This window comes from Onychostoma macrolepis, chromosome 23 (assembly GCF_012432095.1).
Source record: "Onychostoma macrolepis isolate SWU-2019 chromosome 23, ASM1243209v1, whole genome shotgun sequence".
NCBI classification, from domain to species: Eukaryota; Metazoa; Chordata; class Actinopteri; order Cypriniformes; family Cyprinidae; genus Onychostoma; species Onychostoma macrolepis.
Window position 1 is genome coordinate 28996513 of NC_081177.1, and position 21944 is coordinate 29018456.

The 21944-nt window shown below is 38.0% G+C and overlaps 2 protein-coding genes and 1 non-coding gene across 3 annotated transcripts; 2 read left to right on the plus strand and 1 right to left on the minus strand.

Annotated features, from left to right (window-relative positions):
- Nucleotides 1–105: 105 nt before the first annotated feature.
- On the plus strand, nt 106–12554 carry ptpdc1b (protein tyrosine phosphatase domain containing 1b). Its single transcript, XM_058763461.1, has 10 exons — nt 106–743; nt 1369–1403; nt 1708–1882; nt 2646–2726; nt 2812–2930; nt 3096–3233; nt 4782–5824; nt 11909–12091; nt 12238–12348; nt 12420–12554. Exons 2-10 carry the CDS (start codon nt 1394–1396, stop codon nt 12525–12527), a joined length of 1968 nt encoding a protein of 655 aa, XP_058619444.1. The 5' UTR covers nt 106–743; nt 1369–1393; the 3' UTR covers nt 12528–12554.
- Nucleotides 12554–20332, minus strand: fbxw12 (F-box and WD repeat domain containing 12). Its single transcript, XM_058763462.1, has 10 exons — nt 20175–20332; nt 18752–18789; nt 18484–18653; nt 17898–18019; nt 17564–17770; nt 16496–16693; nt 14233–14443; nt 13556–13734; nt 13344–13474; nt 12554–13238 (listed from the first exon to the last, which is right to left on the minus strand). Exons 1-10 carry the CDS (start codon nt 20268–20270, stop codon nt 13139–13141), a joined length of 1452 nt encoding a protein of 483 aa, XP_058619445.1. The 5' UTR covers nt 20271–20332; the 3' UTR covers nt 12554–13138.
- Nucleotides 20333–20670: 338 nt separating this feature from the next.
- trnam-cau (transfer RNA methionine (anticodon CAU)) lies at nt 20671–20742 on the plus strand. Its single transcript has one exon. It is a non-coding gene; the product is annotated as a tRNA-Met (tRNA).
- Nucleotides 20743–21944: the final 1202 nt, after the last annotated feature.

Genomic DNA, 21944 nt, shown 5'->3' on the forward strand with positions numbered 1-21944 from the left:
TCTTGTCTCCCTGTATGTGTCATAAGGACAGTGTCAGTTTGACTGGTGCTGATGGAGTGATGGAGCAGCAGTGCGTCAGCGGTTTGTTAACTTCCTACTTAGGAGACTCTCCTTTAATCAGATTGGCTGTAAGTCCATCAGTTTGCAAAGCTTTGAGAGCCTCACCTCATTGTCAATTTCATTTACTGGCTTTTTGGTGGGTTGAATTTACAGCCATAAACCAAAAAAAAAAAAGGGATTGCTGAATATGTCTTTAAGTAGTCCAATTTTTGAAGAAAAAAAAAGAAAATTACACTTTTGCTGACAAGCCAAAGTTTAAAAATAAAGAATGAGAAAGCTGGCTTTTTTTCTCTGGATTAAAACAGTGAAATGCATAACTAGAATGCAGCTCTGAGTGATGGGGCTGTCCACCTGAGGTCAGTGGTCAGAGAAATGGGCTATTTCAGGAGTAAGTGGATTAGGTGGTAAATCTTGAGCGAGTCTGAAATAGCTGCTTTATTCACTCTTCGGCTTGATGTGAGCACAGAAAAGCAGAATTAACTCGGACGCTTGCAGGACATAAAGCCAATCTGAATGGGTCTGTAAGCACTGCACTGTGAAGAAGATTGTGCATCTTAAAGGAAGATCAAATAAATGATATAGTGTCATTTGCTTTTGATTCTTACAACGAGCGAGTGTCAATTCAGCTGTGGATTCGATGGATCGAAGAGAAAGTGAAGTTGATTTTCTCTAGCAGTTTTTGGGTGAGTAATAATCACAACTCATTCTCTATATCATTGAACAGCAAATCCAATGTGTACAGATGAAATAATGGTGAATTAATTAAAAATGCATTTGATGCTTGATTTGAGAAGCTTTGGATGGCTGGAACATTTTACATTTCACACCAAAAACAAAACCAAACCAAAACAAAATTTTGCATAAAGAATGAAACCTGTTTGTTTGTTTTTTGCATTGTGAGAGTTAAAGGCGCTGCTATTCCATAATGTAGTTACTGTATTGCATCCAGATGTTTAATTTTTGAGGGGTTATTTTTAGTAGCACAAATGATTGTATTTTTTATTTAAAAAAATTTAAGGTAATAGTGTTAATTAACAATTTATATATTATTTTTACATCAGAAACTGTACTTGTACTCATCACAAAAAAATAAGCAGCACGCTGTTTTTGATAATTACATTGATAAAAATCAAAATCAGAAATCAAATCAGCAAATTGTGATTTCTGAAGGGTCTTTTGCTGGAGTAATGAAGCTGAAAAGTCAGCTTATTGTTTTAGCTGTAATTGAGTATAAGCAACAACTTAAAATAAATCTTACTGAATCTTTGACATCTGTGCTGCTAATTGATTTATTCTGTGCCCAAACAGATATTGCCATGGAGGAGGGAGTATCATGGACTTTGGTAAGGAATGGCAAAAACTTACAGCCACCTTGTGAATAAAATGGTGTAATAATCATCAGAACGATGTTCAACTATGTTTGACTTTGTCCTCTTGCCTTTTACATTTTAAAGACATTTAGAGTTCCTAATGTAATCAGTAAAACAACAAAGATATCCTATGTCTACTTGTCTATTTGACATCTATATTGCAGAACTCATCAGTTGGCGAATGGTTTTGCTCACCCGAGGAGACTCTTCAGACAGTTTGAGAGTGATCAGACTCTCCTGAGTTTCTAAGTAGATCATGTCTGTTTGATTCTTAAAGTGACGGGTTCCAGGGTTCCCAGAGCCAAATACACAATGGTTCGAGAGGCGCTGTGTTACGTGATCCCCTGCCATATGCAGTGCTCCATGGGGTGTGGTGGACCGGCCTGCAAGTACGAGGATCCTTCCCACTGGAGTGAAGACGATCAGGCCATCAGAGGAATCTACTCGTCCTGGTACACGCCATGCACTTACACCTGCTTACTTAAACATGGCCTTTACCAAATGTGACCCTGGACCACAAAACCAGTTGTAAGAGTCAATTTTTCAAAAATTGATAAATAAATAAATAAGCTTTCCATTGATGTATGGTTTGTTATGACAATATTTGGCTGAGATACAACTATTTGTAAATCTGGAGTCTGAGGGTGCAAAAAAATCTAAATATTGAGAAAATCGCCTTTAAAGTTGTCCAAATGAAGTTCTTAACAATGCATATTACTAATCAAAAATGAAGTTTTAATATATTTACGGTAGGAAATTTACAAAATATCTTCATAGAACATGATCTTTACTATCTTTAATATCCTAATTTTTTTTGCCATACAAGAAAAATCGATAATTTTGACCCATACAATGTATTGTTGGCTATTTCTACAAATATACCCGTGCTACTTATGACTGGTTTTGTGCTCCAGGGTCACAAATAAGGTTAAGCCTCTGGCAGTCTTGTGAACCGAAGCTTCTCTGTATGTTGTGATCTCCCAGCACATTTTTCTTCATGCCAAACAGAGTTCCAAAAATAATGAGTTTCTTTCCCCCAAAATGTTTCCTCCTCAGAAAGTCAACCGATCATCAAAGGCTTGCTTTTACTCGATTTTACCATCCCATGTTAAAATGTTAACTTTTAAGATTTGACTACAGTAAATTCAAGTTGTATGCAGTAACAGCATGTATAAATGGATTAGTCCAACTCATGGTTCCTCTTTTTCTTTTTAGGATCACTGACAATCTGCTGGCCATGGCCCGCCCTTCCACTGAAATCATTGAAAAATTTGACATAATAGACCAGTTTTTGAGGTAAAACTGATGATTGTAAAAATAAAACCGGTTCTGTAGTATGCATTTGGTACACTTTTATAATCTGCTGTTTCGTCATGTTAAGATGTGGTTTGAAGACAGTTATTAACCTCCAGTGCCCCGGCGAGCATGCCAGCTGTGGAAACCCGCTGGATCCCGAGAGCGGCTTCACCTACCGACCGGAGACATTCATGCAGGCTGGCAGTGAGTAATGCTTTCTTTTTGTACATTGTCTGATTCTGCCTAATTTTCAATATGTTTTTTCCCTGTGTAATGTAAAGAATCTTCTTGACACATTGAGTAAAAACAGTAGCTGTAGTTGTTCTTATGTTTTCAGATTGTAAAGGTACTCTTGTTGCTCTATTTTAGTATATTTCTACAACTTTAGATGGAATGACTATGGTGTGGCGTCTCTCACATCCATCTTGGATATGGTGAAAGTCATGTCTTTTGCCATCCAAGAAGGCAAGATGGCTGTTCATTGTCATGCAGGGCTCGGCAGAACAGGTACAGTTCTGTTTTATATGTTAAAATATATTTATAATTTAATAAACATACCTGATTTATAGGTTGCCGGTTTGATCCTTACAAGCAGCCATGGTCTAATATTATTGTGTCCTCAAGCAGCACACTTAACCCTAGGTTACACCAGAGGGATTTTCTGGGTAATAATGCTGCCGTAAGTCGCTTTAGTTAAAGGGGTCATGAACTGAGAAACCAAAATTCCCTTGATCTTTTGACATATAAGAGATCATTGTACTATAAAAACATCCTGTAAGTTTCAGAACTCAAAACTTTCTCGTCAGTCTAAAAACAGCTTATATTGAAGGCAGTCTGCCAAAACAACAGCTTGTGGAATGTTCTACTCTATGATGTAATAGTGTGGATAAGCTCCGCCTCCGCAGAAGATCAACACCTGCTTCTACATCACTCCCTGTTTAGCCCCACCCACCAATTCTACATTACTCCCTGTTTAGCCCCGCCCACCGATTCGTGCATGTAGTGTTTACGAGAGAGGCGAACGCATAGGTCTACGCAGAAACCAAACGATAAAGATTCTCTGAAGACAACAAGACGCTGTTCAGTTCCAAGCTGTGTCTTTGTATTGCCTTCCTTCTGATCCCAACATTAGGAAAGAGTGGATTAACTTTATTTTTTATATTTTTAATGAAGATCCAGACCGCATCAGTAAGAACTCTGTCCTTTGTTCACTTCATTTTACCGTGAATTCATTTTCTAACAAGGCACAATTCGACGCGGGATTTTCAGAAAGATTGAAACTAAAAGACGATGATTTGCGACCATATTGGATCCGACAGTAATGTCGCAACAGAAGTGTGAGTAACTGTTTTTATTGTGGTCACTATTGCTTTGTCTGTTAAACAGATCATTAGATATGTATTGAGTTATTTATGCGTTTTTAACCTAAATCACAGCAGCGTTCATCGGTGAAGGATATAGACTGTCAAACATACACAACTTTTAGCCAATCATAGCAGTGGGTGTTTTTTATGTAAAAATCTTGATAAGTACATCTGATCGTATCGTATAACATTATAAGGGGACCTCAGAGAACAGTACAAAATAAAAAAACAAAGGCAGTTCATGACCCCTTTAAAAGCATTTGCGTAAGCACTATCCATGCAGTGAGCACAAGCTTCTAAAAACTTTTTTTTATTTAAAGATGTCAGGGTTGGTTTTGAGCTATAGCATTATGGACAGCACTCCAGGTGACTCGAGTTCAAGCCCCAGCATGTGGTCCTTTCATTTACATATATGCATTTAGCAGATGCTTTTATTGCATGAAAACATTTATTTTTTCAATTCATACATTCTATGGGAATCAAACCCATGACCCTGGCATGCTAGCGCCATACTCTACTGTTCAAACTACAGGAATGCTTTCCTGATCCCTGTCTCTCCCTGACTGTCCTCTCAAATAAAGACCAAAAAAAACCTACACTTGACCTACACTTAAATGTGTGCAACCAAATTGCAACATTACGATATGTACCCTAGCTGGATACTGACTCTTTTTATGCGTTGTTGTCATAGGTGTGTTGCTGGCCTGTTTCTTGTTGTTCACCACACAGATGACAGCAGACCAAGCCATTCTGTTGGTTCGAAGCAAACGACCAAACTCGATCCAGACTAGAGGACAGCTCCAGTGCGTCAGGCAGTTTGCTCAGTTCCTGGTTCCGCTAAGGAACGTGTTTGCTAACGCCGAGCCTAGCGCGCCGCCCGTTACTCTTTCACAATACTTGATCCGCCAGAAACATATACTACACGGATACGAGGCTCGGAAGTTGAGATACGTGCCAAAGCTTGTCCCTCTCATCTGCAGACTCCTACTGGACATCGCAGAGAATCGTCAGGTTATCGAGGAGGACGTTGTCGAGGTTCCTGACGTCACACCTTTGGTAGAGAAACCTTTTAATGAGAATTCAACGTATCAGTTAAACAGAGAGATTTTAGGAAATGGGATCGGGCCACGTCTTCCAGGTCTACCCAGAGCCAATAGAGACAAAACACAACCTCTTTACTATGTCCGTAAGAGCCTCAGCTACAGCGAGTCTGACCTCCAGAGGTTAGCAGAGTCTTTAAACCTCCCGGATAACCCTCTAGGCGTTTTAGCCAGCATCCACTCAACTGCCTTTGGCAATCAGCTGGGAGCTTTCAGCTGTGTTTCCCAGACCTACGTCACACCTTCTCTGGGGGCTTGTAAGGACAATCCCGTCTACAGCTCAACCAGCAATATATGGGAGCTGAAAACACTTATGGACCAGACTGAAGGATCCCCGCTGCTCAAAAACAGGAGGCAGTCTGTCCTGCAGCGAAGCCAATCTCTAGGAGTTTCAGATCAGAAAAGCACCACGAGCATCACTAGAATATTGTCCTACTGGACGAGAGACTGTAAGCAAAGTACTGACCCTGACAAGGCTCAACACAATGAAAAAGAGCATTCAGAGGTGCCCTTCATCACTATCCAGTCCGAGTTGTCTCTGGAGTCGCGTTACCTCCTGGTGGCTCAGTCCCTTGCAGTAGACCTCGAGAAGGATGGAGAGAAGGAGCAGATTCAGAAGCTGTCTACTTGGCAGGTAGGTACATGTACTGATTTACTAAGAAAGTGTTTAATTAAAGTATTAAATTCAATGTTTATTCTTATATCTATCTTTGGTTTTGGTATATTCATTTTTGTTGTTGGTGTTGTCTGTTAATTTTTTTGTACATAATGCATCATGTCATTTTTCAATTTGTCAAATTCTCCATTAAAAAAAAATTTAATTAAATAAAAATTAAATTTTTTTTTTTTTTTTTAAGGATTAAAGGATTAGTTCCCTTCCAGAATAAAAATGTCCTGATAATTTACTCACCCCCATGTCATCCAAGATGTCCATGTCTTTCTTTCTTCAGTCAAAAAGAAATGATGGTTTTGAGGAAAACATTCCAGGATTTTTCTCCATATAGTGGACTTCAGTGGTGGCCAACGACTTGAAAGTCCAAACTGCAGTTTCAGTGCAGCTTCAAAGGGCTCTACACGATCCCAGACGAGGAATAAGGGTCTTATCTAACGATTGGTCATTTTCTAAAAAAATAAATAAATAAATAAACATTTATATACTTTTAACCACAAATGCTCCTCTTACACTAGTTGACCTCACACATTGCTTAAAATCACGTTGGAAAGGTCACGTGTGATGTAGGCAGAAATACCAACCCAGTGTTTATAATGCGAACGTGCAAAAACTAAATCAAATGCCCTTGACAAAAAACAAACAAAAGGTAAAACAAGGATGCAGGATGATTTTAAAGTAGGAGGAGAAAATCAGATGGCGTGTCCTTTCCAACCTGATTATGTAATGCGAAGTCATGGACTAGCATCTCAGAGCTTGTGCAAGATGAGCGTTAGTGGTTAAAAAGTATATACATTTCTATTTTTATTTTTTTTTTTTAAAGAAAATGACCGTTTGGCTAGATAAGACCCTTATTCCGCGGCTGGTTTCGTGTAGAGCCCTTTGAAGCTGCATTGAAACTAGGGATGTGCGGGTCTAGTCGACTAAACGGTACAGCTCCTGCTAGTCGACACTGAAATCAATAGTCGATTACACTAGAGAGAGAAAATTACCATAATATTAACGTTACATTTAAAACATTTTAACAACAAGCTAAAATAAAACTTTTGAAAAATAATAAATATCAAAATATTTAAAAATATAAATATTTTTAAAAGCGTATCTGGGCGGAAACTACACTTTTACCTCAGACCTCGCGAGCCTTTTCTTCATGTCAGCTGCGGCGAGCTCGAAATGACCAGTGAAGAACCAGTAAGGTGTGGGATTATCTTGAATTAGAAGGAAACGGAGAAGTTTTGTGTAAACTGTGTAATGTCAAATTGGCTTACAGTAACTCTACTGGAGCGATGCGTAATCATATTCAATACAGGCACTTATGCCTTAGTTTGGAGGCTAGCCACAGCCAGCAAATGTTAATAATGTCATACACTACAACCCGCCGCTGGGTCCGCGATCCCATCCGCGCCGTCTGTTCCTCGAAGACCCACTTCGGTGCTGGTGCGGGATTTCCAGGCTCTTTTCGAAACTGTCTGCTTGCTTGTAGTTATCTCTCTGCGTGCCTGTAACTTCAGTTCCTGCCGAACGCGTTTTTTTTTTCAAGAGCAGAATCGCCTCTAGTCCCGTCTTTCGCCAGATCAGGTTAACATGTTAAATTCACTGAACAAATGCGCATGGTCTGAGTAAGTAAAACCAGCATTGTTTTGTTTTTAGACAATATAGCCAACATGAAGTACATTTTTAAAAGCCGTTTTAATGCTATTCCTTGATAAACTTTCCTATTGTTTTTGACTTGTTTTAATATGTTGGCTAACGTTATATGAAAATGAAGAATTCTGTCAGTCTATTTCCATTTCTGCATTGCTCCAGCTGATCTGAATAAATAAGCTACGCACTGGTTTATGTTGAGCGTATGCTCTTCCTTATTTTCTGTTTAATGACCGCCTAAAATTAAATGATGATAAAGTGAGGCAAGCATAAGGCATAATCGTGACCTATTTTTAGCAGATTTCAATGAGGGATTTGACAGTGCGATGCAAAGATTAAGTATTTCAAGTGTAGGCTGTTATACACCCACAGTTTTTTTTTCTTTTGCCATTTTTTGGGGGGTTTCTAGCTTTTAGACTAGTCGACTAGTCGGATACAAAACTTCCGTTTAAAGGACAGCAAAATTAGTCGTAGCGCACATCCCTAATTGAAACCTTGAGTTCTTCAAAAAAAAAACTTCAAAAAAAACTTCAAAAAAATCTAAAACCTTAATTTCTTTTCGACTGAAGAAAGAAAGACATGAACATCTTGGGTGAGTAAATTATCAGGACATTTTTATTCTGGAAGTGAACTAATCCTTTTAAGTTAAAGCAGGGATTGGCAGCTCTGGTCCTGGAGGGCCACAGTCCTTCAGGGTTTACTTCAATCCCTAAGAGTGACGTGACGTGTAGCCTAGTACGGTAACCCATACTTGGAATTTGTGCTCTGCATTTATCCCAAGTGCAAACACACCACGCCATTTTTGCTGTCTACTGGAGGTTAGGTGTACCAAGGACTGCACTGTATGGCTCACTTTTGGGGGGTTTTCCATTGCGTACAGTACCTTGTACTTTTTTAGTACCACCTTGGTTGAGGTTCCAAGTGAGCCGTACTGGTGCTAAAATGTGACTTGTAAACTCTGCAGATCACTGATTGGTCAGAGAGAATAGTCACTACCAGCGTCATTGGATTTGCGACACCGCTAGATTTAAATATTCGGCAACAGCCACTGCAGTGTCATTTGTTTGCATGTCTTGTTTAAACGACTTGCTTTAACCAACCACAACCACACAACTTAAAAAATGCAATGGCTGTATCATGGTCAGTAAATCATGTGGCAGCACAACTATAACGATCAGTCTCTATCCCACCCACTTTGAAGCGGTACTAAACTGCAGTGGAAAAGCAAACCAAGCCGAGCGCTATTAGTCATGGGTTTGAGGGTGGAAGGGAGCAATGTTCATTCACTCTTCCCACCTACAGTTCCTTTTGGTACTGAGAATCGAACCTGTGTCCCTCAGGTTACAAGTCCAAAACTCAAACCATTAGGCCACAACTGCCCTTAATCAAACACATCTGAAAAGCCCAACCCAACTGCTTGGAAATAACAGGCAGGTGTGTTTGATTAGGGACAGACCTAAACACTGCAGGACAGTGGCCCTCCAGGACTGAAGTTGTCCATCCCTGGTCTAGAGTGTGTTTGAGGAGCAGAGGTGTCTTTAGCAGCTTCAGATCTCCCACGTCTCCAGACGTGAGTGTCTATCATTGGTGCATTGTTTTTGGAATACCTGCTCCATTTTAGAGGGAACTGCTCCCCAATTTACTTCACAGAGTGTCTATTTACACTAAATGCAAATGGACCACCTTGTTGGCAGAGGCTATTTACATTAACTCCACCCATCAAGGTGTGATTGGGGCTCGTCAAAAATACAACAGATGATCGCTCTACCATTAGCTCCAGTGGCGTAGATGATAACACGCGTGCCGTAGTCATTATTGACTTGATCGACACCGGTCCGAATCTGCCTTTTGCCCTTTTTTTTTTCTTTCTACCTTTTGAAATCTCATATCACATCGGAAAGGCATTTATTTTCAATAAAAATTAAGGAAATAATCAAAAAGTTGAAAATAAAGTAGCAGGTAGTGTTAGGGTAGGGGTAGTTTATATTGTCCTTGATAAAGTGGCATCCATTTAATAATTTAAATTAAAATTATAATTTACACTCAATACGTTATTATTGCATACTGTTTTATAATGTACTACAATACTGAGGTGCAGATATAATTGCCACTATTTGCAATTAGTATAAATAGCAGAAAATCCTGATATTTTAACAGTGTAAAAAGAATCTATAGCATGAATCTAGGTTTTGGTGTATGGTCTCAGATAAGACTGCAGTCTATTTCCACTGTTCTTCAGGAGATGAAGTTGCCACTGTCTCTTCACCATTTTAGAGAGGTTGCATGACTGAATTAGGTTCAAATAAAAGTTCGGGAGGAACATGTTTATTTAATCTGACCAATCCAGACAGACCACAAGCCAAACCTCCTCTTCATTAAAGATTACATGAACATGTGAACTTAGAAAATGCTCAACTGATAGTGGCATTTAACGTGTTATATATGTTAAATATGAATCAAGATGGCGCCACTCATGGCAGCCATGGTGCTTCGCTATCCAGTTGTTTTTGTTAGTTTTTTCTGTTTTTTGTTTCTCAAACACGATCAGTTTTACCAGAGAAGAACTGCTGAACATTCGGCAGAACACATTACAAAATCTCCTACCAGTTCTCGATTATTCGGATGTTTTGCTGGACATAGTAGTCGGCGGAGTTGCGGCGCTGTTCAGACGCTTCAGGACGTGGGAAGCGAGCCGGCGCGCTCGTGAAGCTCAGACAGCGCGGACTTAGAACGGCATTGCCTAGCATCCATCTGGCGAATCTCTGCTCTCTACCCAACAAAACGGACAAACTCCTTCTGCTCTGCCGGACATATAAGGATTTCTCAAACTCTGCTGCTCTATGTTTCACGGAAACCTGGCTGAACAACGCCATTCCAGACAGCGCGCTTCATCTGCCGGGCTTTCAGCTGATCAGAGCAGATCGCGACGCAGAATCAACAGGGCAATCGCGCGGCAGCGGGACATGCTTCTACATCAATGAGAGGTGGTGTACAGGTATAACAGTGTTAAAGAAGATGTGCTGTTCCAATCTAGAAGCGCTCTTCATTAACTGTAAGCCGTTCTATCCGCAACGGGAGTTCCACTCGTTCATTCTCGTGATTGTTTACGTTCCTCCGCAAGCGCACGTGAGCTCAGCTTTACAGAAACTGGCTGATCTGATCACAGACACAGAACAACAAAACCCAGACTCTGTCTTAATCTTTCTTGGGGACTTTAATCAAGCAAATCACTCACGTGAACTACCAAAATACAGACAGCATGTTACATGTCCCACCAGAGAAAGTAATATATTGGATCACTGTAACACCACAATAAAGAATTCATACCACTCTGTTCCACGGGCAGCTCTCTGATCACTGCCTGGTTCATCTTATACCGACCTACAGGCAGAAAGTTAAATCTGCTAAACCTGTGGTAAAGACTGTAAAGAGATGGACCAACGAGACAAAGCGGGTTTTACAAGCCTGTCTCGACTTTACTGATTGGAGTGTTTTTGAAGCTGCTGCCACCGATCTGGACGAGCTCACAGAGACTGTAACTTCATATATCAGTTACTGCGAGGATATATGCATTCCCACCAGGACTTATGTAACATTCAACAATGATAAGCCATGGTTTACAGCAAAACTCAGACACCTTCGTCAGGCCAAAGAGGACGCCTACAGAAATGGGGACAGAGTCTTGTACAATCAGGCCAGGAACACACTGAATAAGGAGATTAGAGTGGCTAAAAGGACCTACGCTAAAAAGCTGAAAGATCAGTTCACTTCCTATGACTCCGCTTCAGTGTGGAATGGTCTGAAAGCCATCACCAAGTACAGGACACCATCCCCAGCACTGAGGTGAATCAACAACTGCTGAAGACCTGAATGAATTTTATTGTAAATTTGAAACCCCCCACACCCGTCCTGACCATCTCTCTACACAACTGTTAACACCTCCAGCAATCCCCCTCTCCCCCACTCCTGTTTCAAATTATTTTTCTTTTTTTTTGTTTATTTATATTTACATATGTGTATTTTTAATTCTCATCTTATTTTTTTTGTCTGTGTGTCGTTGTTGTCTCTGTGAACTGGAAGCTTATGACACTAAAACAAATTCCTTGTATGCGCAAGCATACTTGGCAATAAAAGCTCTTTCTGATTCTGATTATAATGCTTAATCTAGTTGGTGAACCAACAGGTCAGGGGTTTATGTGGTCTACTGTTGGCATCTCTACATGTTAAAGTCATTGAAAGGACTGCGATGCAAAGTTTTAGTCTGCCTACTAAAGACAGAAGCTCTGCATGATGGACCTAGTTGTTGTCTTCTCGGGCTAAACAACAGTCTCTTCACATCATATAGAAAAGCTGACCTAAGCTTTCTGAGTGTAAGATTAGTACATTTGTTCATTCTTCTCACAGGCAGATCTTAATCGCCAAGGTGCGTGGGAGCGACTGTGTTTGGAAAAAGACCCATTTATTCTGTCTGGAATCATGTGGTCTTGGCTGGAGCAGCTCAAAGAGCCAATCATCTCAACTCATGATGTTCACACACTAAAAGAAACCCATCAGGACCCCCAAACTGTGCTCAATTGCCTAGATAGGGTAAGACTTAAATATCAAATCTGTTCTTTTATACTTTGTTAGTAATACTAAACCATACTAAGTTATCTAAAGTGTAACAAAGACATTTCATGAGTTCATTTTAATATTGTTCCATGATGTGAATCTATACTTATTACCATCTTCAGGCTTCAAGAGAAATGGTGATGTGCATTCTGGACTGTTTCGCTCATTTATTGACAACACCTGAGGAAATCGAGAGTGCTTTTCTGGAGCGAGCGACTAAAGCTTTCACAAAGGTACTGTGTCATTCTGAGATGTCCTGAAATGGTTAAATGAATACTTTTAATTACCATGATGCTCTCTTTAGATGAAAAACACAGACGGTGAGAAGAGCGTCCACAAAACCATGAAAGGGGTCTTGAAGCTTGTTCTGCATCGTTTGAGGTTGGCTGCCATGAACGAGTTTGAGGTCTAACACATGCAACAATCACTAAACTACAGTTAACTTCAAAGAGAATGAGTTTATTTACATCTTTGTCCAACATCTAAGACTAGCTCTACACATCTGCTGCTGCAGTTTCTTTGGTCGTTCCTCAGGTCTCGGTGTAGATGAAGAATCCAGCATGTGATGTATCCCACAGATAGACTGAATTATTATTGTTCCATTTTTAGAAGTTAGAAAATGTGTTTTACATGGTAAATTGTTTGATGTAAAAGAAATACCATACACTGTATATTACGTGCCATAGTGCTAATACTTGACAGCATTGCAACTGAAACCTCTAATTTTTGTACCATGTTTGTACAGTTATTTGTAATAAAATAAATAGATTGCACACTAGAAATTAAATCTTCATTTTACATTTGCATAAAGATGTGAAGGCTAACTGAGATTGGCTTTATTGCAAGGAAGAAAAGTTATAGTTATATTATTTTTTGCAAACAATCCTACCTCTGTGAAAAATATTAGTTCTTACTGTTTTCAATGATTGACTCATCAATGTAAGAGCATCTTTGGCACTATCATGCTATACATGGATCTGGTCAGTAAGTACAAAAGATCTGAATACGTCTGGTGGTTTTAGGTCAGAAATCAAAGGTATAAGCCTTCAGAACATCGTTCCCATCCACTGACTCCACAGAGGCCACAATACTCGAATGATCACAGGCAACGCTGGTGAATCCCCTGGAAATATATATAAAAAGGGTCAATTTACATGTCAAAACATTGTGCATGTAAAAATGCACCATGAAAATAAAAGAACTGAGAGTATGGGCGATAACGCTGTACCTGGATCTTGTTAAGGAGCCTCCGAGCAATTGATACTGGCTCTCGAGTGTAAGCCCATGCTCTGGATCATTTCTCCAGGTCAGTATTCTGAGAGACAGGTCACGAGAGGCTGTCACCACCCGAAAACTGTCCTGCGAGATCAGCACAAAGCATCTTTAGAAGTGAAACCATTCACCGGGAGAGTTTTGATATTGAATGGTCGATCAGCTTACCACACAAAGAGCAGTGATTGGCTGTGAATGGTCTTCAAAACTAGCAATGAGTTCTCCTTTAAATGTGTAGACCTTCAGATGGTTTCCGTCTGTAACTAGAAGAGTGCTGCTCCCTCTCGCCTCGAGAATGATGTCTGAACGATGGCTTAGCGCCACCTGAAAAGAGGCGACTTGCTGAGCTAAAACGAGAAGGCATGACATACTGTATCAGATTATTGCACCGTTCGTAATAGATTTGTCATTTGTAGATGGGTACAAAAATGTGACCCTGGACCACAAAACCAGTCATAAGGGTCAAGTTTTTGAAATTGAGATTTATACATCATCTAAAAGCCGAATAAATAAGCTTTCCATCGATAATATCGGACAATTTTTGGCTGAGATACAACTATTTGAAAATCTGGAATCTGAGGGTGCAAAAAAATCTAAATATTGAGAAAATCACCTTTAAAGTTGTCCAAATGAAGTTCTTTAGCAATGCATATTACTAATCAAAAATTAAGTTTTGATATATTTACGGTAAGAAATTTACAAAATATCTTCATGGAACATGATCTTTACTTAATATCCTAATGATTAAAAATAAATTGATAATTTTGACCCATTTTGTTGGCTATTGCTACAAATATACCGGTGCTACTTATGACTTAAGGTAGCAATACATTTTTGAGGCCAACCTTGTATTTCCTTTTTGTATTTGGATTCCTTCATGGCCAGGTCAAAGACTGAGAGTGTTTTGTTGTTGAAGCGGCTGTCAGAATGGATGAGTGCGAGCCGAGCGGGTTGAGACGGGAGAAACACGGCGGCACAACAGCCAGCGACTGGCAGACTCAGACTCTGACTGTCCTCATCTTCAGCAGGGAAACACACACTCTCACTGCAGAAAACCTCCACAAACACACCAGATGACATTCAGTTCAAAATCAACCAAAACACATTTAAAATCAGATGTCTGTGATGCTATAGTTATGAATAATGTGATGCACAGATGACAAATTATTGTAGGCCCAGAGATGAGTTAGTATTTTGGCAATTTGACCTGAACTCAGTGGGTTTTTTGAATGAATTTCAACCCATTTTCACGATTTATTCTACAGCATAAAATTCATCAGTAATAACCCTTTGTGTGTTTTTTTTTCAAAGCTTTTACTTGTTTCAAAAATGTGTTTTGCTAACAAGCGGCTAAATAGAAGTACACAGGTTGTCAGAGATATTAACCCTTGTGCGACCTTATGGACATTTTTGTCCTTTTCAGTTTTTTTATTTTTATCATTTTGCCTGTGTTATTGCCAACTGCATAAATTTTGGCACAGGTGTGTATTTTTATTGGAATTTTAATATTTCACCCTCATTTCCTTTAATAAATCTATTTTACACTAGGTACAAAAAAATAGTTCCTCTCAGGACCTTAAGGACAAAAATGTCCTCATTGAAACCCATTAAAACTGCAATTTTTAATCCCAGGGCCATTTAACTATGTTAAAAAATGATGCAGTCTTTGTTAATAGGCTTTCAATCTGTTGGCAAGGCTTCAAAATTAAAATGGTGCCATTTTCTCAGGTTTGGCCTATAAAGCAAATACTCACATGTTTTCTGCTTTTGCTGTATTATGGAGCCCGTTGGATAAATTATGCAGCTATAATTGTGTGGGTGTGGATGGTATGGATGTCAGAGTGTGGTTTGTATTTGTGTCATAAACAAATGTGTGTGTTTGTGTGTGTGCACCTGTAATGTTTAAGAGAGAGAAATTATACTGTACTGCGAATCACAAATCCCAGCGCTGTGTAAAATCTTACTAAAAGCTCATTTTTTGAGATATCAACCTCAAATTTGGAACACAACTTTAGATTTATGGCTTTGATTTTCTAGCAATTTTTGTGTTCAACATGTTTTATAAAATATACACTTTATATAAAACATTGCTCATAAATCATTTTCATGAACTTAAACTTCTATACATTTTTTTTGGTTTAAATTTTTTACAGCTTTTTTTAACTTCAACTTAAGTCTGTACTCCCAAGCTTCAAATTTTTAAGACAGTTTTTGGACATGGACATTTTTGTCCTCTATGAACCTATGTGTAACTGTTTTTAATTGACGCACAAGGGTTAAACATCATCACACCGTACAGGTAAACTCATCTACTCACTTTCACAGCCTCAACGTGTTTAAAATCATGCTCCTGCAAATCATTCAAACTTTCAGGAACATTTTTTTATTTTAATAAATAAAGACTGAAAGAGCTGTCAAAGCTTAATGATGGTGATGTTAAAGTCATGTGACCATGGTGTAGTTTGTTCATAGTCTATATTTGTTTTTATATAGTTTATAGTCTACTTGTTTATATCTCTTTAATTATGGCAACTGTATTTAGGCTTCAAAATTCATAAAAGTTGTGTTTATTTGTGAAGATCATTGTGATGAACAAAACAATTTATTTTTTTTTGGTTACAGAGCTTATTTTTCTGCAGAAATCAAAAAGCCAATGGTAAAATCATATTGTGTTTTTGTCGAGGGAATCAGAGTGATGCTAACCTACAAAAACGCAGCGTTCAAGAGAGCACAGCAGTAATAACTGTTTACAGACTGTTCATAATATTCCAGCATAGTATTTTTACCATTCATTTTCTCCACAGACATACAGTTTTAACCCTTGAACCAAACAAATGAGCTCTCGCACTACAGTAAAACATGTGATTTGAAACAAACTATTTCTTGAATGATACAAAATTAAACGTCACACGTTTTAAAGTGGCTATTAACTGCACAGCACTGCAAATGACTGCGAAATCAAATAAAAATAACATTACATTTTACAAACTAATGACGAAGTAATTAAATATACATGTTTTATTTCCTGAACTGCCTACTGCTGTGCTGTTTCACATCTACTCCAACAATAAAATAGACTGAAATCAGTTTTGGGAGCATTTGCCTTACCTTTGGACTCAAGTCAAAATTTTCTTTGGAGGCAGCGAGAACCCATTTTTTATCTGGCGATGAGCGGAGGAGGTTTAAACTGAAGGAGTCGCACACCACGTGCCTCGAGACTTCAGACAGCGCAGGGCAAGTCAAGACCACCAGAGACCCTAGAACAGTTCCGCCTGCAGCACACACTACACATTCACTGACGTCACACTGAGCAAAGAAGACTGTTACCAGTCAAACCTTTCTGAACAGCAAGACTTTTAATGTTTTCAAAGAAGTCTCTTCTGTTCACCAAACCTGCATTTATTTGATCCAAAGTACAGCAAAATCAGTAAAACTGAAATATTTTTACTTTTTAAAATAACTGCTTTCTATTTGAATATATTTTAAAATGTAATTTATCCCCGTGATTACAAAGCTATATTTTCCAGTCTTCAGTGTCACATGATCCTTCAGAAATCATTCTAACATTCTGATTTGCTGCTCAACAAACATTTATTAATATTATTATTATTATGTTGAAAACAGCTGAGTAGATTTTTGGGGGGTTTCTTTGATGAATAGAAAGTTCAGAAGAACAGCATTTATCTTTTGTAACATTATAAATGTCTTTATCATCACTTTTGCTCAATTTAAAGCATGCTTGCTAAATAAAAGTATTAATTTCTACAAAAAATATTGACTCCAAGGTTTTGAATGGTATAGTGTATAATGTTACAAATGCTTTTATTTCAGATAAACGCTGATTTTTGGATCTTTCTATTCATCAAAGAATCCTGAAAAACATGTACTCGACTGTTTTAAATATTGATAATAATAATAAGAGAAATGTTTCTTGAGCAGCAAATCAGCATATTATTATGATTTCTGAAGGATCATGTGACACTGAAGACTGATGCTGAAAATACAGCGCTGCGTCACAGAAATAAATTACAGTTTAAAATATATTCAAATAGAAAGCATTTAAATATTTCACATTATTACTGCTTTTGCCGTATTTTGGATCAAATAAATGCAGGTGAGCAGAAGAGAATCTTACTGTTCAAAAGCTGTTGAGTGTTAGTGTACAGGATCGTGTACCATGAGGAAAGAGCGGTCTTTGTTGTTGAATGACAGCAGTGTGGTCTTAGAGAATCCAGACTGGAAGCAGGCCACCTCCTCCCCAGTCGCACCCTTCCAGGTTTTGATTGCTCCCGTGGCATCAGAAGTGACAACAACAGACTGCCCCGCATCAACTGTGATGTCCTGCATGGGGCTCTGAGCAGGGCTTGACCATACATTAACACCCTGCATGGAATATCAAATGACATGAGGAAGCTTTCCTATGATTTCGGGGTGAAATATGTCTGAGACAGGCCTCTCTTGAGATACTTTTATGAGGTCTCTGCCACACGCAGAAGAAAGCCTGTGGTACCTTGTGAATGTCCCATGCTTTGACTGTGCCGTCTGTAGATGCACTGCAGACCACTGGAGTCTGCTTCCAAACATCTGAGCAGCCGTCGTTTCCAACCAGGTATGCAAAGCCAACAACCCTGCCTGCGCAAGCACAGAAACACTCATCAACACCAAATCAGCAGAATCTGATATTTATACCAGCGTTTACAGCTACAGTGCGTGCATCATTATTAGGCACGTTGATATTCTGATCATTTTTTTTTTAATCAAGCACATTTGACCAATTCCAAAACCACATTAATCTTAATAACTACTATTAATTTTGTATTTAATCATTTACAAGTGATATATAATTGTCCGTGAAACACTTTTTATATTGAGGTGTGCAGAATTATTATCTTTTACAGATAAAATGAGATTTAACTCAGACTGAAAAGTCCGAACATTATTCAATCCCTATGAGAAATATTCAAAACTAATGCAATAAAAGAAAAGACACAATACAATTATTTCTTAATTCTTTTGCAGTTAACGTTGTTTGGAAATAAATATGATCAGAACGCGGTGTGTGTGTTTGCTGAGCTCTCGAGGATGAGGTCCCTTGCCTTTATGGCCTCGGAGGCTTTTGCAGGTGTAGTCCGCACATGACCTGCCTGTTTTCATCTTCATCTCCAGGTGAGAGCGGCGCAGGTAATACGCCTTCCACGAGTGTGTTCCCGTGTCCGAGAGAAGCTGGGAAACATTGCAGAAGCTCCATCTCTGCAGACACATTCTCCTACACAAGGATTTGTTCTTAAGTGTCTCATCAGAACAAAATGGTGTAAAGAGATAAATGCATTTTGCCTGTACAGATAATTATCTCTGGTGACGTACCTCCACAACCACGGCGTCTCTGCAGCATGATACCATTCCTAAACAAAAAGTGTATTTTCATGTATATTGTAGAGGGGTCAGAAGTCTGACAGCTCGTGAAAAAGTTTGGGATCAGTAAGATTCTTAGTGTTTTTTAATGGAGTCTCTTATGCTCTTCAATCTGGTCAAAAATACTGAAAAAAACTGTAATATTGTGAAATGTTATTGCAATTTAAAATATTGGTTTCCTATTTTAATATACTTTAAAATATCATTTATTTCTGTGACGCAGCGCTGTATTTTCAGCATCATTACTCCAGTCTTCAGTGTCACATGATCTTCAGAAATCATAATAATACGCTGATTTATTATCAGTGTTGAAACTGTTGTGCTGATTAATATTTTTGGAACCTGTGATACTTTTTTCTTTAATTGTTTGATGAATCAAAATTTAAAAAAGAACAGCATTTATTCAAAATAGCAATCTTTTCTAAGTCTTTACTATCACTTTTTATCCATTTAACACATCCTTGCTGAATAAAAGTATTAACTGCAATAAAAAAAAGGAGGAAAGAAAATATTTACTGACCCCAAACTTTTGAATAGTAGTGTATGTTGTAATACAAAATACTGTAACACGGTTCTTTTTAACTTTTTATTTATCAAAGAATACTGAAAAAAAAGTATCAAATGTCCCAAAAATATACGAAGCAGCACAAAGGTTTCCAACATTGATAATAAATCAGCATATTATTATGATTTCTGAAGGATCATGTGACACTGAAGACTGGAGTAAAGACACTGAAAATTCAGCTTTACATCACATGCATAAATTATATTTCAAAATATATTAAAATATATGCAAAACTAATGCAATAATATTTCACAAAATTACAGTGTTCTTGTTTATCAAATAGATACAGCCTCGATGGGCATAAGACAGAATTAAAAACACTGCCGTTCAAAAGTTTGGGATCAGTAAGATTTGTAATGTTTTCTTATGCTCATCAAGGCTGTATATATTCATAAACAATTATAATATATTTATATATGTAAATGTACTGCACTGCAAATGGCATGTTTGTCAGTGTCAATATTCCAATAATCAGGCATCGTTTTTTCTTCATCCAGCAGCAGCATATATATATATATATATGATATAGGCCTGTATTATAACCTTTGCATCACTAATAACTTCCAGTCACTACCCAGTTGTTGTTGTTTTTTATGTGTAAAGCGATGTGATTTTATATATGTACCGTTAGAGAGAGATGTGCATACTATCCACCCTATCTGCCCTAAATAGTATTGAAAATGACTAACATCACATAGAGTTTAGGACGCAGGCAGAGAGAGGCCAGACTGACTGAGCAATCATAACAAATCCTCACGTGCTTCATCCGCATCAGATCTGCGCTATTCAAGCTTCTTCACGAACCCTTACCTTACAGACTGTGGATGATCTGGTTAAATCTTCATCCTGAAGCAGCGAGAAAACACTGATCAGACAGTCCAGAGGTAAGCTTCGGCTCATCTCCATCACAGCGCTGCCGTGCTGCTTTCAGTTTCGCGGTGACGTCATCGCGACGCACGCTACGGAGCGTCCTCGGGGACACGTGATTACGTAACCATTGAATCAGTCTTTTAAAATCTCCAAAAATATTAAACCTACTGAAACGTTGTCATTAAAGTCTCTAAAGTTAGCCTAGAACGAAAAAATGATTTCTATTGTAAAGTCTACAGTTCATGTTAACAGTATTTATTATGTTATTATTGTCATTATTTTTTCAGCTTTAAAATGATCAAAAGCTGTGTTTAAAGTAAACACTGTGTACAGTGCTGCGATTAAAGAACATAAACGACACGAGACATGCAGCAGCAGAGAGCGCTCAGTCGCTTTGCGAGGATAAGAGCGGAGTTCTCGTGTGAGCGCGTGCGGCAGCAGAGTGGCGCAGCGGAAGCGTGCTGGGCCCATAACCCAGAGGTCGATGGATCGAAACCATCCTCTGCTACAGCCTTTTTTTATTATGTTATTAATTCAACTGGTTAGTGAGCTGATATACTACCAGTGTTTGGAGCATTATAATGCTTAATGCATTTCTTCTGAGTTAAAATGTCATTACTTTTATCAGAAGAAAATCAGATAGTATTGACACTATAACACCATAAAAGATCTAAAATATCATAATGCAGATAGCTAATGTACCATATGGGTGTTTTTGTGAATCCCTTCAGAAAGTATTCAGACCACTGATCTATATATAGCTCTCTATTATAGATCATGATTCAGACCAGTGTTGATATACTCAGAGCTGGTAGTAACTGATTACATGTAATCTGGATTACGTAATCAGATTCCAAAAATGAAGTACTTGTAATTAAAGTTACATTTTTAAATACTCGTAATCAGACTACAGTTACTTTTTTATTGATTACATGACTACATATTATTCACACAATAGCAATAAATTATTCATCTCTAAATCCTCTTTTTTATCTTTTAAATTTTCCTTTCTAAAATAGTCTGCCGCTTATATACACTCAGAAAGTCCAGTTTTGTGGAGATTCACCCAGAGATCAGTCATTAGTCAGGTGACGACACAGCATTTGACCAATGGATTTACAAAAATCATTCCAGGTGTGTTTTCAATATTGAAAGAACTACTGATGAACACATTCATTTTTATTTGAATTATCACTCAGCAGAAACATAAAATATTTCTTCTTTTTTAGTAAGTGAATTATTTTGATTGTTATTTTTAAAATGATTTATTTCAATTTGACATTTTAATGATTTCATTACATTTTTGCCTTTCATTAAACTCACAAACCACTGCAGTTCCTTTACGAGCCCCAGTTTGGGAAACCTTGATGTAATATAATGTTTAATGCACTTCATGTTGTTAATTACAATGAAAGGAATATATTTTCTCACTCTTTGTATTTTTACATCATTATGGTACAAGATTATACTTTTAAATCAATGTGATAAACGAGTAAAGTCAAAAGTAATCTAAAAGTAATCTGATTATATTACCTAAAACGTGTAATGTAATGGATTACGTTACTGACTACAATTTTTGTCATGAATCTGAAATCAGCAACGGATTACAATTTGTAAGTAATCTACCCAGCTCTGGATATACTATTATAATTTTTGTTAATATTTTGATTTTGTTGTTTATTTTAGTTCAAATTGTAGTATGTTGTTCTA